The sequence below is a fragment of the Cimex lectularius genome, unplaced genomic scaffold (assembly GCF_000648675.2).
Source record: "Cimex lectularius strain Harlan isolate CLEC.00 unplaced genomic scaffold, Clec_2.1 scaffold2, whole genome shotgun sequence".
Classification (NCBI taxonomy): domain Eukaryota; kingdom Metazoa; phylum Arthropoda; class Insecta; order Hemiptera; family Cimicidae; genus Cimex; species Cimex lectularius.
In genome coordinates, this window is record NW_019394219.1 from 2,069,408 (window position 1) to 2,088,171 (window position 18,764).

Consider the following 18,764-nt stretch of genomic DNA (forward strand, 5'->3'; position numbering starts at 1 on the left):
AAAAATGTTTGAAAATATGCTTGCCATTGAGACGGTTTAGTTGATTCAATTTTCACACCAGGCAACTTCTGGAATCAACCTCTCTTCCCAACAAAGGTCAGTACGATGTTAGAACCCGAGGAAGCAGGAGCACTTCGTGTGCTTGTTCTTCTACAAAAAGAGAAGCAAAAAAGGAGGAAACCAGTAAAGAGAAGTGTGGGTTTATCTGTTATAAAATTGGGAAACGCGCTTTCTCTCAAATACTGTTGTGCTGTTTCCCTTCAAGCATCGCTTCTTTTAGTTTTGTCACTATACTTCTCATACCTCATGCCCCATGTCGCAGGGCTAATACGAATGTATTCAATGAACTGCCCCACATCGAAACTTGCAATTGCAATGCTTTCCATGGTGAAATCAGTTGAGTCAACTAGGCGACTGGTGTGAAGGACGAATGCCGAGCAGTGGCTATTGCGTTGAGTCAATGAGCGAGGATGAGAATGTGAGCGGCACTTGCCACCCGCCCGACGGACGAGTTGTCTCCGTGTAAAGGGGGTTGGGGGCCTTGGGGCGATTTCCAAACATTTTGCTATCTGGTTACACTCCTTGACACCCATCCGTTCAACTAGTTGAATCAACTAGCCACCCCGTTTGAAAGAATACTAAGGCTTTTCTTATTTAATTAGTAATCTTTTTATTAATTATTATTTCCAATTTTTTGCAAAAACAGTTCAGAAAAAAAATTACTTTCACAAATGGGCTTTCGAACCGACTACTAATTAATGTACAATTTTGTCTGTAAGTTCTAATTAGATCAATAACATTTTTTAAATCATGTAAGGTTTTTGGTTGAGATAAAAAATTAGTCACGAATTTTTCCACTTTTTACCATATATTCAAATGTCATGCAATCAGGATTCGATTATCAGCGACTTATGTAGTGACCATGGTGAGCTGTTAGTGAAGTGAAATGGCAAAACAAAATTCTAACGGTGCACGTTGAGATGGGGGAGTTGGTGTCCGAGTGGATCGAAGTTATGATAGCTCAAGTGGTTAGAGCATCTGCGTAGTCGTGGGTTCGAATCCCACTGACACCAATTTTTCATCTCAGCCAAAAACCTTACATGAAAAGAATAATTAATTGAAATAATTAATATTCTTTAATTAAAGAAAAGAATAAAAATAATTAATTATGGTCACTAAACAAACATGGATTAATTTATTAATTAAAAGAAGTAATTATTTCACTAACAGCTCCCCATGGCCACTTCATAAGTCGCTGAGAATCGAATCTGGATTAAACATTTGAAAAATGGCAAAACGAGGGAAAATTCGAACGGTGTACGTTGAGATGGGGGAGTTGGTGTCCGAGTGGATCGAAGTCATGATAGCTCAAGTGGTTTGAGCAGCTGCGTATTGAGCCGAAGGTCGTGGGTTCGAATCCTGTTCACGATACCAACTTTTTTATCTCAACCAAGACCTTAAGTAGGTTTTAACAATGTTTAAATTTGTAGATTTTTCTGTGAAAAACCGACAATGCTCTCAGGAAGCCAGATTATAGCCAATTTATCTTAAATAATCTTTGATACACCACTCAAAGAAATTAGGTCGTCTTGTAACATTGTATACACCTTTTCAAATAAAAATCAAATAAACTAGTTGTTCAAAATAAATGAAAAATTTATTAATTTCTAATAAATGACGGGTAATATCGTTGACAAAATATTCATACCTTAAAAATATATTCTTAATTTTTTCTTTATACATTCTTTTCATCTAAGAATATAGTCAATTATGACCACTAAGCAAATATGGAATTTTTTTAACTTTTCCACAAGCTTTATTCTTGTTGCAAGATTAGGACCAGAAGCCATCTCCTCAGTCTTTGATTTTTTAATTTAAATTTTAACAAACACGTTCATGTATAATTTTTGTGAATTCAGATTAACCAATTATTATTGGGAACACAATACGTTTTTGACTCCCAGTAAGAAAGTGGGAATCGTAATGGTGAGCTCAAAATTGATTGACTGTAATAAGTAATTCATGAATGCCATAAATATGGATGAATTCGGCCGGTCGTTCCCTTATCTCATTCCTTCCAGAAGTATCCATTTAGGTTTGCGGCATGATGAGAATAATGGGAAGGAAAAATGGTTTTCCAATAACCGTCTGATTTAATACACATCAAAAGCTCTTTCTCTTCGATCCAATATTTTGATTGACACAAAAGGAAATGAACGTTCCAGTTTAACTTCCAATAAATTGGGTATATATTTTTTTTAAATATTTGTACAATTTTGTAAATACATAGATCACCGCCTGTCTCAGACGGTGTGAATTCTTTTGTCCTGTAAATAATTAGAATGCTTAAAATAAAAATTTCCCATGAGTATGACATTTAAACATTGAATTTTCTTTTCCAATTTTTAGCCATACATACAGTACTTTTTATTTAAAAGAAATACATGTACATGAAATGTTCTATAGCTAAAGCTTAAACATTTTTGTTCGTCTGTTATTAGTTGATTACAATAAAAAAATACAAAAGAAAATGTACAAAAGATACATAAAGCTAAAAACATATTTTTTATAAGTGCATTTAGGATATCTACAAACATTTGACATACATGAATTTCTATTTTGTTTTTTTAAACATTCTTGTACATAAACAAAACAGAAAACGATGACCTCAGCTACATAGACTTTGAAAATATCTACAAGGGAATATTATACAACGGTGGAACTCTCTGTCCAAATCCTAAGTACATAGCCAAGAAATATAACACAGTTTGCTTATAATACAATATGAGAACTTTAAAAGTAACTGTCTAATACTGAGATTCCTATGTTAATATCTATACACGCTTAAACAAATATCAAGTACGATCATTAGATTTTTTTTTCATGAGTAAAATGCAAAGCAATTCTAAATTCTATCTTATACTCTAGTACAATAAATAGATCTCTGTGAATTATTTATATTTATTTATATATATATTTATAAATGGGCGGAAATCCCACAACCAAATTGGGTTGAGTTATTGGCTATGTAATAATTAATTGGAGCCAAAGATATTCCCTTTTTAACAGGATTGGAAAGAATTTTCGTATATATCAACCTTTTTTAATTATTTTTCAAGCATTATGCTTAATTATAATTAACAAATATACACTGACAATATTTACTTTCAACTTTTTTTGCTCAATTTTTTAGTTTTCGCATTTTCAAAATTGTAGTGTACAGCTTTTATAACTTTTTGTCTTTTAAATATATAAGTATATTTATATTTATATTATTAATATCGTTCAATAATACTTGTCATTTATTATTCACAGCTTATTGTTATCAGACATTCAGATCATACAAATTAGTCCAGACAAATTATTTAAAAGATAAAAAATTGCATATTTTTTAGAGAAGAAATTTGAATTTAAGTACCTCTCCAATACCAACTTATTTCCTCCGACAGAATTACCCGCAAAAATTTATTTTATATAAGTACAGCGTCTTTTTTTTCCACTCTCTGGCTAAATATAAAAAAAGATATTTACATTTTAAACAAATTTAAAAAAGTCGTTGTATACAAAACAAAAAGCTTAAAAATAATTAGGTGAGTTTAGTTCAACAAAAACAATGGCACTTTTATGTTTTTTTGCACGCTTAGGAGGCAAAGTACAAAATAGAAAGAAAAAAAAAAGACGAAGCGGACACATCGTAAAAATCGACTCAACGTCACATCATCTCTTATCACAGTATCGTAAGGAATGCTCAAAATATCTGACAAAAGTGTGCAGTTTCTGTGTTGATCTATTAATTTTACTCAACAATCGTACTTCAATAACTGTTTATTATCACAAATAAGTCTTTTATACGGTTTTATTAAATTTTATCACAGCAACAAAAAAATTAAGTGTAAAAAAATCAATTTATAAAAAGTCGGGCCAAAAGTTAAATAAACATGCATTTTGTTAATATGCTGCAACTTTATGCTGTAAATTATATTTCTATCATTTTTTAAGTCAAATTTCTTTTAAACTTATTTTTTTATTAATCAAACAACATTAGATTGGTATTATTTTTGTTTTATACTTATTAATTTATTTCATATAGTGACAATATATTTTATTATATAACTACTTAACTATAGGTGGAATGTGATAATTTTTAAATATTAAATTAAATATATTTAACGATAATTATTTGTAATAAGTGTTAATTAATCGATGAGCATTCCTTTAAAAAGAAGAGACATTTAAAGAATGTAAATAAATAATATAAATTTAAAGCTTTTATAATTTTTTACATGGCAACCCCGCCTAACGGTGCAAATCAACTTTTGAGGGAAATTCTTTTATATTCTAGATATATGCAAAATTTTATCGTATCCACAGTAAGAAAAAAAAAATTAAAAATTTGTCTGGAGTTCACAGTAGTATGTTATCGTTCTTACTGTTTTTTTTAAAGCTTCGGAAAGTAAAAGTTAATAAATAACTGGACGAAAGAGAAGACAAGACCATCTCAGTTGTTTCTTTCTCCCTCTAAGGTTCTACCTAGACAGTGCATTTTGGGCGAACTAAATTTTGTAAAATATTCAACAAAACCTAAGCAGTAAAAAAGTAAAAAAAATTAAGATCAGTACATTAAATTTTTTTGTTTAAACATCGACAGTGATACGCAATTACTCTTAAAAGGGACCAAATATTTTACAAATATATCAGACTCTGATTTCGGTCAGACAGGACCAATAAAAGATTTTTTTTATTATATATATAATATAAACCTAAGCTTTGATTTCTAAAATACAGCAGTAGTAGTTAAACCACTTGTTAAAATCACATAATAGCGGGAATGTCGTATCCACTATAAACATCAACTACAGGAACATCTACAAGGTAAAGATTTTAAGGTTTTCACGCAAACTCATGAATGCTGTTGGCAGTCGCATAAGCGTCATCGGGCAATTCCGCATCCGCTATCGTGCGAAATCGGACGAATCCGTTTTCAGCGACTAACATGGACGGCGAAGGTTGGAGTCTACGATCTAGGGATGGATGTTTTTTAATGGACCGCCTTTCGGCGGTGTGGCTGTGAGTGTGTAGGCTGTTGAGAGGGAAAGTGTCATCGTAGTGCTTGGTCGACCTCATAGTGTAAGCTTGGTTTGTCGTGCAAATGGCTGGGTAAATATCTTCGACACTGGCCGGCTGTTCTGGGAGTGTGGTCGTGTCCCTCTGCATGCCAGCCCATGCCAAGAGGGCGCACATCGATATCTCTATGACCCGCACCGATAACTGGAATCCCCACCAGAGCCAAGGTTGAGGTCTGTCTTTGGTGAGGACCTCGTAATCGCCGAGCATGCCATAAAGGTGGACTGCAGCCATGAGGAGACTCAGCATGGCCGTTGCGAGTGTCACACGCACCGCATGCGCCAAACTCCACCTTTCGCCTTCAGTGCTGTACATATGGCCTGCCTTCTGGACACACGACTGTGAAAGACTTTTGTACAGATACAAATATGCAAGGCCTAGCCCTACACACAATATAATGAATATACATTGACATATCAAAGGCAGCAGTACCGAGTAGGGTGTCTCCTTAGCGTAAAAATGGATGCTGAAGCTGACCGCTAAGTACAAAACTATAAAAACCGCCAAGAACGAAACCCTCTGTATCCTGTTGTTCATTGCTTTGACTTCCGCCGCAGTCAAAAGGAAAAGAAACAGAATGGAAAAGGCGGAAGTGAGCAACGGGAACACCATGTGCATCAAGAGGTTCGACACTTCGATCGGTAACGTATTGTTGATATTATAAGCATCGTAGAATAAGTAAAAACTCCGCATGCACCCTATAATCAATAAAATACCATGGACAGAGAGGAAATACCCTCGGCTCAGCAAATGCTTATAATAGGTCAGTCTAACAATATTTATTAGAGAGCAAAGGGCAAGAAGGGCAAATAACGTCGCAATTAAATATACATGAATGTCCCAAGCTATACCCAGTACGTGCCTCGTCCGAGGCTCTTGTCTCTCGGGTTGATGAGCTGCCTCCGATTCCACACCGTCTTCAGTCACTTCTTGCTTCTGAGCTTCTTCGCCCCATTTTGGCGGCTCCGTCGGCTGTGGGGCAGGCGGTTCCTTCACTTTATCTTCCCTGCGAGGAGGTTCTTTAGGCGTCTCCACCACTTCTTCTTCTTCGTCCTCTTCTTCATCATCCTCCTCGTCTTCCTCTTCTTCCTTGACCTTTTTCTCAGGCTCTTCCACTTTGACCGGTGGGACTAACGACTTGACCTTGTTCTGCTTTATGGTACGAGGCTCTTTATCGTGCTCAAGCCTGGTTCGTTCCAAGATGTCCTGAAGGCTGTCGTGCTTCCTCCCGCTCCCACCGGACAGGATCCTGGAAACGCTGGGATAAGGCAGAATCGGGACGAAGTCGAACGTGTCGTTTATACGAGTGTTCGACGTCGTCGTGCTGGAAGTCTCAGTGTACGTGGAAGCATCCGGGACTTTTTTGAAGCTGGGCGTGTTGAGAGTCTTCTTCTTTGAGTCCCTGGGAGGCAGGTCGGGCGGCCTGATCGGGATGAGCTCCTCGGGCGAGAGCTTGAACGGCGGAGGCGGTGGAGGGATCGGCCGCCGGTTGCCCATGTTCACCGAATCCGAATTGCTGCTCCTGAGGATGGCTTTATTCGAAAACGGGTACGTCTCGACTGCCGGGGGCAACGGCGGAGTGAAAACGCGTCCCGGAGGCGAATATGAGGGTATGACACGCGTCGGTGGGGTCGGAGGCGTTCGGGCTCCCCGCAAATAAAATTTCGAACTGTCTTTCGACGCAAGAGTCTTATTGAAAACTTCACTCGTTTCACTGTCGAGAGCTCGTTTGTCCGATGCCATGACGCTGGCGAAATTCTCTTCCGAGTCGGCCGGGCCGAAGAAAATGAAGACGAACGCGAGGAAGAACATCGCCACGTCGGACGTCCTCTTCAAACGGCTCTTTCTAAAACCTTGCATAACTGGGCTCGAGGCGGACATCGTCAATAACAACAAACGGATCGATCACAGAAAAACGGCACATTCGACGACCGTCGGCATTCTTTCTCCTCGTAGGCCTCCAAGTCGGGCCAGGGTGTAAAGCCGCTCCTCTCACATCATCGAGTCGATTTCAAACGCACTTCCACAAATCTGACTCCGCGGACTCCATTGACTCGGCTGACCCATTTTTCCTCACACCTTTAAAACAGACAAAAACCAACTTTTTAATAACAAAAGAAACACATTTAACATCCACAATACACAATATCGGACCAGGATCACTAGGATATTTTGAAAAACGATCCGACAAATCGTCAATTCTTAGAACGTAGACCTACGGCCATTTAACTACGGGAGAGAGCACCAACAAAAGAATCATAAACCACACTCTGAACCGAATAACGTTTCACTCGGTTCCACTGTCACATTTACCTTTTTCATAATCCGATTCGGTATCTTCGGCCAATCCTCGGCAACAAACTCATAACTATTTACGACGAAGCGTAAATAAACTGGGCACGGAGTGAAAAACTAAAGGGTAGCCATTATGCTCTCGACACACAATTAACATTGGCAGAGAATCTCTAGGACGTCCAAAACTCCCTTTTACTCCGAGTGCCCATTGAGAAAATCAAGCCAATTCCATTTTTATTATAAGCCCATGTTTAAAAATAAACGCCGAGTCCAACCGAATTAACAATATCTTTAATAAAATTAAAGTGAAAAGTAAAAAACTATTAATAAAGGGGATTTAAAGCAAAAAATCCACCTTTCTAATTGGATTGGAGCGCCGCTTGTGAAACTTACCCCAACTAGACGTACAATCCGGAACAAGGACCTCCATCAGTTGGAAACAGGAAGATGACTCTCCACTATGAAATGCCCGATGTCATTTGTCCTCGGAAAAAAAAAAGACAACCGACAAAAGAAGCGACCAATTCCCACCATAATTACATGCAAATATCTATGATCTCATGATGAACAATATAACACAAAAAAAATATATGACATGGTTGTTCCATAAGCAGACGAAGAGAACCACCTCAAGAATAAAGTTACAAAGAGAAAAATTTAACACTGTCTACATTTCAGGTTTCAAATTCAGATAATAAAATTGAAATCTATCATTTTGGTTAAAGAAGAATTTAAGCAAACTCGCAGCCCTATCGCACATCGATCGCATATGATGGTGGGTGCGACTTGCCTCACCCTGCTTATAACCCTGTCCATCTACTCAAGATGGCGAAATGCCGAAACGAATTGGCGGACGTTGAGGGCAAGAGTCAAAGGCCCAAATTTTGACCTAGCAAGACATCTAAATCCTATACCATTAATTTTCTAAGCTGAGATCCATTCAATAGATTTCTGTGCGCAAGGGAGGAATAAAAGGAAAGCCAGGCAATACTGAATACTCATTCACATCTAATTTAAAGCTGGTAGCTTTTGGTTCAAGAGTTTTGCCCTGATACTTAGTTTATTTGGAAAAGGATATGGTTTCATTTTTCAATGTGGTTTTTAAATAAGAACGTACTCAACCTGGTTATTTCAGACTCGTCGATAGGATTCAATTCTCACTAATGGAACAAGTCGTCAACACTAGCTTCATCAACAAGAGTCCGTTCTGATGACCCTGAGACGAGCCTGTGTTATAGGAGAGCTGATATCGAAGCCCATGGACGGATGTCGATGAGTCGTCAGTAGGTGGCCACCGCATAGCTCCACCCAGTGGTTGAGCCTCTCAAAGCAGCAGGCTAATGATGAAGAGAAATGTGTTCAGTACAGTACAGCACGTTCATCCCGGTCACTAAAATTGTTCTCAGATCTTCACATCGGAGTCACAGTGGCCCGGCATTTTGGGTGTTCCTGCAAAGGGGCGGTGTCATGAGTGGAGCCGATGGTTGATGCAGCAGGAGTTAGTAGACTCAAGACGCGATGACTCGTTCAGCAGGTAGTAGCCACGTCGGCTGTTGAGAAGTAGAGATAAATGCTGGGAGTTATCATATTGTTGCAGCTAGTGCTGACGATTTGCTCCATTAGCGAAAATTGAGACCTTGTCGACGAGTCGGAAATAAACAAGTTGAGCTTCTGCTTATTTCTAGCAATGCAGCAGCGTGGAAAACGAAACCATAGCTCAAGCTCTGGTGACACCTAGTGGATTAACTTGGTATAGTTAGGTGATCACCACACAGCTCCTCTCCAATGGTTGAGATCAATTTGCATGATGAGGAGTAGGGTGTTCTGTTCAGCGCGTTTTTCTGTCACTACAATTGTTCTCAGATCTTCACATCGGAGCTACACTTTAGTGACCGGGTGTTGTTAAGGTTGGAGCCGATACTAATACTTCGAGTAGTAATTAGTATTATCCCCTTGCCAAGAAATTTTAGGAGGTAGGGACTAAGTGACAGGGATGTCAAATTGTTCCAGTAGGTGTTAGTGTGTTGGGGTTCATAGATGTTGGGATGTAGTGAATACAATTGTAAAGCGTTGAATGAATATCTGTGATATTTTGCGTCGGTTTTGGTTCGGGTACCAGTGTGTATAGGAAGATGGGTTCATTGAGAATTGGCGTTGGTTGTCAATGTTTATGTCAATTGTACGTTTATGTATTACCAAATACTATTAATAAAAAAAAATTGAGTTTGTAAACGTATTCTCTACTTTTCCTATTCTGGAACTCACCGTGGGTGTCGTAAGACCTCGTGACTGTTATCACCAGTTGGAATGGAGTCACCCTTCAGGGTCGTCCTTCCAACGTGTTGAAACCTCCATCTGGCCCTCTAAATTTTAAAAATAGACTTATCCAACACCGACCGCACGTCGTGTAAAATGGGGAAAAGCTTGCAGAAACGCAAGCCTTCTCTTTTTCAGACTGTTCAGCAATGCTTGGCGAAGTACGGCAGCTTGGGCTTCGCGAAGTCTATCGTCCTCTCCACGGACTACCTCGCCTTCGTCTCTGTGCTCCTCCTCGTCGCAGAGTTATTCGTTAGCCTCATGGTCGTCCATAACGTCAAATATACGGAGATAGATTGGAAGGCGTACATGCAAGAAGTGGAGGGCTTCCTCAATGGCACCAGCGACTATGCTCTCCTCAAAGGAGACACCGGCCCACTCGTCTACCCAGCAGGATTCGTTTACTTCTATTCCGCCCTTCACTACCTTACGGACAAAGGGTCTGACATCAGGCTAGGGCAGTACGCTTTTGTCATATTCTATTTACTCTTTCTCTCTCTTGTTTTCAGGATTTACATAAAAACCAAGAAAGTCCCTGGTTATGTTTTAGCAATAATGTCCCTCACTTCTTACAGGATCCATTCGATTTTCATGCTCAGGCTGTTCAACGATCCGATAGCAATGTTGTTGTTGTATGCGTCTTTTAATTTGTTTTTAGAGAGTAGATGGTCATTGGGAAGTCTCTTTTACAGCCTGGCGGTTTCTGTCAAGATGAATATACTTTTATTCGCACCGGGTCTGCTTCTTGCTTATTTAACAAGTTTAGGTTTAAAAGACACAATATACCAGCTTGGGATTTGTGCGACTGTCCAGTTTGTCCTCGGACTGCCTTTTCTCTTAACAAACCCATATTCGTACTTAAAAGGTTCATTCGACTTAGGCAGGGTGTTCCTCCACGAGTGGACTGTGAATTGGAGGTTTCTTCCTGAAAGCGTCTTTGTCAACCCTTTGTTCCACCTCGGCCTTCTTTTCGCTCATATTTTTACCCTGTGCCTGTTTTTCAAAGTCGGTTGTACCTATTTGAACAGTTTCGCGAGACTCAAGTGTATAGAATCGGATCTCGGTAAGAAGAAAAACCAGCCAAAAATCGACATGGGGTCTGCGGCGCAGCTCTTCATCCTGCCGTTGTTCCTTTGCAATTTTATCGGCGTCGCATTGAGCAGGTCGTTACATTACCAGTTTTACGTCTGGTATTACCACACCCTCCCATACTTGCTCTGGTCAACAAGGCTTTCAACGTCGATGAAACTCATGCTGTTGGGCTTGATAGAAATGGCTTGGAACACTTATCCGTCTACATATTTCTCAAGCGGTGTACTCCATTTGTCCCACTTGATCATTTTACACAATTTGTACAAGACTACAACTGCCAATATAAAAACTGATTAATTATTACCCCCTAAAGTGTTTTAAAAATACAAAGTTCATCCCTAAATTCACAACGTAATTTCAAATATTGAATTTTTTATCGTGAAAACAGAGAGAAGGGATAAGAAAAAATTCTACCTTGAAAAACAATTTTTTGTATTTAAACTTTTTTTGATCCAATTAAAATATTAAAAATGTATTTACAAATTTTCTACAATTTTGACAATGAATTAACAAATATATGAAAATTGATGTATTCTCTTGTTTGTCAATAATGAATCATAAAAAACAAATTGAGAATAAAAAAATATCTAGACCACATACATCATACTTTGATCATAATAAAGTATATTTTTGAGGTAAAGCTAATGCTGACAAAAAACTTATACTTTTAGTTTTAAATAATTTAAAAAAATGTTAGGCATTTTAATTGTTGAATATTTTGGTTTAATCAATGTTTTTACAATTGTTGTGAAAAATACTGTGATCTCATATTGCCTTAAAAGTTTGTATGAATCAAAAAGGAAAAGAAACTATTTACCAAAAATAATTATAAAAAATTATTGTTATATGTATATAAAAATCATACCTTTTTAATATCTAGTTTACGTTTTTTAACATAATGCTCAATCCTATCTTCAAGACTATCTAAAACAGAAAAATTGTCAAATGTTATTTATCTGTAAATAAATTATTATAGAGTGAATTGTTGGAATGTTTATAATAACATTAAATAAATTGTTCATTTTTTTACTTTAATATAATCCCTAAAAAAGTATGATTTTCCCCCACGTTTCAGTAGGCATATCCGCCCAAAGAAAAAAAAACCTGACACTCAAATTTTGTTGTTTATTTACATATTTTTTATTGTTAAATTAACTACTTGGTACCTATTTTAATGTAAACAAGATCAGAAATGCATGAGCTTTAACAAAACCTATTTACTTATGACGGTTTAAAATAAAATTCACCAAAATACCGGTAATCACTTAGTGATAGATTAAAATTTAACTAACAATTTATTATCTAGTTTTGTTCTTAATAACATGTAACACATCCTCTGAACTTGCGGAGAACCTTACGTATCCTAGGTATTGAGAAAATAAGCAATTGAATTTCTTATTGTGATACAGAAACCCATTTTCCAAGAAGAGCGGTTTGATGCTATTCAATGCTTGTTAGAGGCAATTAACGATATCTAACCCATCTCTTTATCATGCAGCATAAGTCTTCTTGACTTAAATTCATGACAGCAGAACGTGCTGGCCAATTCATTGTGATAATCCATACAATACACTCCAAGCAATGAGTGACAATTCAACTTCATACGGTTGAGCATTAAAACAAATTTGTCTCAAATGTAGTGAATGGGACACAGCTTCCAGAAGATTTTCCTCGATATACCTTAGTGCAGTACCATTCCGTATGATAATCAGTAGGTACGGGCATGGACGTTCATTCCACATGTAACGTCTTGAAAAGGATGGCACATGAAGCAAATCGTTCTCCATATTTTCTCTATACACCGTTGTGGTTATTTTATTGCCACAGACCAAACTGGCACTCTCAACACACCCTGTTGTCCAAGAAAGATGCTGATTTGTGAATAATCCTGATGCAGGACGACTAGAGAGTAGGCTATTCTCAAGAAGCTAATGACTGTTTTAAAGCCCACACTTACATTATGTACCGTTTGGAGTTGACTACCTATCAATACATTGGTAGTGTGGTAACAGCAACAATAAAACGATAAAACAATCGTCTCTAGCTGTTGACCACTACTTTCCATTGAGACTTCAGGTCCTAAACTATTGCAGACCATCATGGATGGTAGATGTGGCATACCTAGGACTTGGGTTATGGATTTTATGCTACACCTATTCTTGGCCAAAGATCCACCTGGGCTGCTCAACTTAAATCCATGCTTTTAAGAAGAAAAAAAATTACTCAAATTTATTGGTTCATCAGAGAAAACATTGTTGTAAAGATATTTATGCCTATTTATTATGTAAAATGTAAAAAAAATTATGCACAGGGCCTTAGCAAGCTAGGCTGAAAAGAAAAAAAAATTGCCCAGACCTATGTTACCATGTTGGGGGGGGGGGGAAAGACAGCCATCAATTGATACAGCTCTTTTTGTTTCTGTACATGAGGTACTGAGAGTGTGCTATCGTGCTCTTCTTGCTTTACTTTTAGATTCAAGTTCAGTAGGAGAATAGTAAAAGCAGTGGGCTGTTTAAGTTTTTATTTTTAGTATTAGTGACAGTAGGGGGAAAAAATTGACCCATTTACCCAGCAACACACTGCTTCTTTAAAATTCTGTCTAAAAGTGAATAGACTGGTACAAATCACACTTGCTGTACCTGAGTAAAGATTGGAGTGAGCGTGATGGCTCTGGGTACTAAAATGTGAGGAAAAATTTAGTTAAATTGAACTATTCTAAAAATTAACTTACTACATTTATGCCTGTCAAGTAATTGTTTATACTGGCGAGATTCTCTTTTAACAATTATTGCATTTTGTTCGAAAATTTGTTCCGGCACGAATTTCTCCAAGTCCGTTATCATCGATTCGATTTGTGTCGCCCTGCAATTTTAAAATATAATTAAGAAATAATAAACTATGAAATTAACAAAAAAATAAAATTTTTAGACTTGATTTTGTGTTCTGTCCAAAGCCTTTGGAGACATCCCACTACGTTCGTCAATTCTTCTGGGTCGATTGTCCAGTCTACTTCATCAAAGTAGCATTTATAAAGGTTCAGGCCTATTGGATTTGCTAGAGCATACTGCGGCTTTCTAAAACGGAAAAACTACCTGAGCAATTAGGTTTTTTTTTTTTTGGTACAGTAGTAATTTTTATCAGCCTGCAAGTTTTAAGTCCAAATTTGTACGGCAGCTTTGACAAGAACAGAATTTTTTCTTTTACCATTTTATCTATTAATTTAATGGCTGACCAATTATTGTAGGATGAAGTATTTTAGCATTTTCATACTAATTTTTTTATTGTTATAAATGTTTGTATGGTTTATAGTTATATATGTAGTTTAGTTTTATTTAAAAAAAAACAAAAAAAAAAAAAATGGAAAAAAAATTCCACATGACTGACACAAAGATGCTGAAACACCAATTATAGGATTGTAGCCACAAAAATGAACCTACACCAAACAGGCATAGCCACACAGTTATAAAAAAAATTGGATTAGATTCTGGTTGAAGCCAGCCTGTTTTTGACCGATAAAATTATTATTATATTAAAACATTTATAGAATAAAAATGCACAAGTGAATTTGAAATAAACAATTTAAAATGGTTTGAAAATGTGCATAAAGTATGATAATCTGTTAAAACCGTTTTTAAGCAAGCGGATTTTTTCTCTGTCACTGACAATTTTTTTTTGCATATTATTTTGCTATTATTCAACATTTTAATTAAAATTATAACTACATGCCTTGTATTTTTATCAGTATCCAACAGTTCAGCAATTATACGGGGTTCTTCAAGTCCTCGTCCAACAAGTAGTAACACCGCCATAATACATCTCACCTGATGCCATAAATATGCTTTTCCGATCAATTCTAGTTGGCACATCTCATATCCTACAATAATAAATGGAGGAAAAATAAAATAACAAAACTTTTAACATTCAAGCAACCCTATTTGTACATTGGCTATAACAGTGATTTAACCATTAAAATATCCGCTCCTATCGTTTATTTCTGATACGGTCGCTTTCTCTATAGACCTTATAAAGTTGGTCACACCGTTAGCTACATCCATTTTGCAAAGGTTGCGAAAATCGTGTACACCGACTAAATGTTGTGCTGCCTCGTTCATTTTCTGTTTAGAAAAAACCTGTCTTAATAATTTACTTTTTAAAAAATAATACATTATTATTTATATTACCTTTAAATCTAAATTAGACTTTGGAAAATAGTATCTATACATCCTTTTGTTGCAACTGAATCGAGCGCTGAATTCTGAATGAACTGGGGCCCAGCTTATGATTCTAATGTTCTCTGGAAGTAGGCGATTTAAGATCTTGCAGTAATTTATCGGTGGCTTTCCTTCTTCAGCTGCTCTCACTGTGATAGACACTACCTGCGATGGCAAAATAATAAGTCAAACGTGGGCAAATTATGATAAAGAGTTACCTGATCGAAAGCGCTGACGCCTTTGTCAGTCCTGCCGCACCTATGATAGTTGCTGGTATCACGACTTTGTATCAGTTGGCATTTTAACAAAGCTTTGATTAAATGGTGTTCAACAGTTTCAGGGCTGTCTTCTTGACACGCATACCCTTGGTAATTCCATCCAAGGTAAAGTAGTTTAAACGCTACATGGATTTTTGGACACCTTAAAATAAACACTGTATCAAATAATTTAATTTCAAATTTACAAATGTAATTGTGACTGCTTTTTATTGAAAAACTAACAAACAGATTTAAATTTAAATAGCCGACCAGTGTGTTTCACAATTTGTGACAAATCTTTTCTCTTTATGAACGTTTTATTACAGAAATAACCCTGTAAGTCAAGAAATGACATACTGAAAAGGGGCTTGCTTTCCTTTATTAATAATATTTTAAAAAATCATAAAAAATTCAAATTGAGATCAAAAGTTTAATTTTTCTATTTTTTTCTAGCCTGTATGGTATATTTGGTTGATGAACTTTTTCATAAGTGGGCTCTACAGGAAAATACACTTTAAATTGTACAAAAACCAAAGTGATTAAGTTATTAATTATTATAATTTTAATATTACAATGTAAAGAATCTGTATGAGGGTATGCAAAACAAAATATACTTTAAATTTTATTTTAATTAATGTTTAATTTTTATATAGTAACACCACCAGTATCCATAAATTATTTTAAACAAAAAAGTAAAGTGATTCCTGCATTGCAGGAGGGCTTTTTTTAAATATAAATTATAAAGGCGACTGCTCTGGATCTTCTTTTCTGCTTCAAAAAGCTTTCTGGCCGGGAAGCGAGCAGCCACAGCCAAGGAACCCCCCCCTAGCAGCAGAAACCTGGGCCCCGACAATTCCACATGTTCCCAGGACATCCTTTCGTTTTTGACTCGGGTCAGAACCACTTTACAATACATTTTTCACCAAACATCAACTCAATCCATGGGGAAAATGTATTTCTAGGGAAGGAGAATATGTAGAAAAATAATCAATTTTTGTAAGATTAATAAAATAAAGTTAGAATTTTTTTAAAGTCCCGTTTATATTTAATACACTCTCGTATACTGCCATCTAGTCACAAGACTTTTTGAAGATGGTGAAATACTCGGTCACAAACCAAAATAATCAACTAACTATCAAATCTATACGTATAAAACAGTTCCGCAACTGACAGAAAACAGACAGACCCAACTGGAGCTAAAGCGCTGAAATTTAGACAATGCATTTCTGTAATGGCTAGCCACTAATAAAGGATTTTTTGAAATCCCATCCCTAAAGGGATCATCTGGACAATTTTTTACAATGTATAGACCAAAGTGAACTGAAGAAGAGAAAAATTGGAGAATATTATACTACAAATTAACATTTACATTAGAAAGCCCCACTAGCACTCTGCATCACATTAGAAATGTACATTAAAACAGGGTCCCACCTGGTTGAAGTTGCGGGTAAAATCTAGTGAGCTGATAAATGACAAACGAGTATTGACAATATAATTAATATGATATTAATATTGTTAATATAATATTAAAATAAATAAAAGATAAAATATTTACTTCTCAAAATCAAATTTCTTTGTTGCTTTCTTTGCGCCTTGAGCTTTTTGTGTTCCATTCAGCTTTGCAACTATGTTCCTTAGCTGAAGATTGTGTGCCTGAAGCTGCAGCACTTTCTCGATCAAGTCCTAAAAAGGAGATTTGTTCAAAAATCAGTTTCGAAATTGAAAAATTACTGTTTTAGACGGAATCCTTTTTAAAAAAATTATAACAATCTTTTATAATTGATGTGATTAATCTATTATCACGATGGAAATTGTTATACACTGTCAGGCAAAAAATTCTATCCAATAAAAGAAAATTCGGCCTGCAATTTGTCTCATTGTTTTTATCAATAAATGTTTGTTTACTCTATGTTTTAAATTGAGAATAACAATTAGAGGTAAACACACTTAATCATTAATCCAAAACAAGGATAAAGGATTTTTAAATGTTTACTTTTTAGAGAATTTCAAATGTTTATTCAGTCTCATTTGGATACTGAAACAATAAACTGTTTAGTTTTCATTTCTGTTTTCTTAATTTCAATTTTTAAACTGAAAAATACGACTTAGTGCTGAGGATGTTGTGTGGGGTAGCATTTATTGGGGATGGACGTTCCATTAGGTATGTGACTATTTGCATTGAAGGTCCCCACGAAACTCAACGACGTTTTCAAGAATCTGGGTCCTACCATAGAAGGGCCGGTTCCGGACCCCCTAGGGTAAAAGAACCACAGGAAGACCGTTTTTTGACTTTGAGAATTTTGTGAAACCGGCACCTTACTGTTGTTTGTCAGTTCCACGAAGTTCAAGGCGTCCATATTTCTGAATGTAATGTTCGAAGAAGATTAAATCAATATGGACTAATGGATTTTCGCCCCGTAAGAAGACCAGAATTGAAGAACACACAGAGTTGCACGGCTCGCATTTCTCTAGAACACAGCCATTGGTCTTTGGACGATTGGTACTTTTTACAGATGAATGTAGATTTGCTCTACAATCTCCAGATGGACGAAAGAGTGTGGCGAAGGCAAAATGAAAGATACGAAGCTTGTATTTTTTTCCAGAGCCAACCTATTCAGAGTAGCTCAGTGATGTAGGCAGGAATTTCAAGTCGCTCAGGGTTGGTTGTTAGAGTCTTTGACGGCCACTTGCTATGTAGATTTAATTTTGGAACATCGTGTGTTGCCTATCTTAGATGAAATCAGCGACAATCCTATTGTAAAGCACGATAATGCCTGTCCACAAGTCGCTCACATCTACCTTCAACAGCATAACATCAGGGTCTTAGCCTGGCCAGTTTGTTCTCCAGACTTGAAGCCCATCGAACATTTATGGGATAACCTCAAAAGATAATCCATCACTTCCTGATACACTCCATGATCTTGAAAGGACTCTTCGTGAAGAACGGGCTAACCTCCAGCAAAGAGTCATTTCCAGGCTGGTAGAAAGTATACCGATGCGTCTTTTAGATGTAATTAAGGCAAGAGGAGGAAATACGCGATAATGAAATGTTAATTAAAAATCCAATAAACAAATTTTATTTGTCTTTTTTTCATTTTCCTTAGAAATTAAATTTTTTAAACTTTTTTAGACAAAAACTCAATTATTAAACGTTAAAAAACATGAAGCTTTGAGTAATATATAAAAATATGTATAAATGAAGTTATATTACAAGGCGAAATTTTTTGCCTGTCAATAAAGCTCCAGGCGGCATTACCTCTTGGTTGAAATTTATCAGATCAGATTTTTCCAGAGTTTTCGACCTGTTCACCAATATCTGATCCGTGTTGGCGGAATTTTCCATTTTTTCTCCTGGAAATTAACTCAACGAGTCCCAGATTGGGAGAGAACTGAGATGTAAAGAGCAGAACCTGCCACTGCGGTTGTTTGTTGATAAGGCGAAAAATAAACAACATAACCTTACCATTCG

The 18,764-nt window shown here is 36.5% G+C and overlaps 3 protein-coding genes across 4 annotated transcripts; 1 reads left to right on the plus strand and 2 right to left on the minus strand.

The window, feature by feature from the left end:
- Positions 1-24: 24 nt before the first annotated feature.
- Positions 25-18,721, minus strand: LOC106663452 (tRNA pseudouridine(38/39) synthase). 2 transcript variants are annotated; one of them, XM_014388302.2, is made up of 10 exons: positions 18,552-18,701; positions 16,851-16,978; positions 15,257-15,471; positions 15,009-15,203; positions 14,792-14,942; positions 14,554-14,701; positions 13,758-13,901; positions 13,559-13,689; positions 11,693-11,751; positions 25-150 (listed from the first exon to the last, which is right to left on the minus strand). In XM_014388302.2, the coding sequence occupies exons 2-10, from the start codon at positions 16,906-16,908 to the stop codon at positions 109-111; spliced, it is 1,143 nt and encodes a 380-aa protein (XP_014243788.1). In that variant the 5' UTR covers positions 16,909-16,978; positions 18,552-18,701; the 3' UTR covers positions 25-108. The 2 variants fall into 2 exon arrangements, with proteins under 2 accessions (XP_014243788.1, XP_014243786.1); XM_014388300.2 differs by having other exon boundaries at positions 27-150; positions 15,257-15,458; positions 18,552-18,721.
- On the minus strand, positions 4,077-7,692 carry LOC112126103. Its single transcript, XM_014388298.2, has 2 exons — positions 7,438-7,692; positions 4,077-7,203 (listed from the first exon to the last, which is right to left on the minus strand). The coding sequence occupies exon 2, from the start codon at positions 7,003-7,005 to the stop codon at positions 4,891-4,893; it is 2,115 nt and encodes a 704-aa protein (XP_014243784.1). The 5' UTR covers positions 7,006-7,203; positions 7,438-7,692; the 3' UTR covers positions 4,077-4,890.
- LOC106663453 (lethal(2)neighbour of Tid protein) lies at positions 9,730-11,361 on the plus strand. Its single transcript, XM_014388303.2, has one exon. The coding sequence runs from the start codon at positions 9,832-9,834 to the stop codon at positions 11,122-11,124; it is 1,293 nt and encodes a 430-aa protein (XP_014243789.1). The 5' UTR covers positions 9,730-9,831; the 3' UTR covers positions 11,125-11,361.
- Positions 18,722-18,764: the final 43 nt, after the last annotated feature.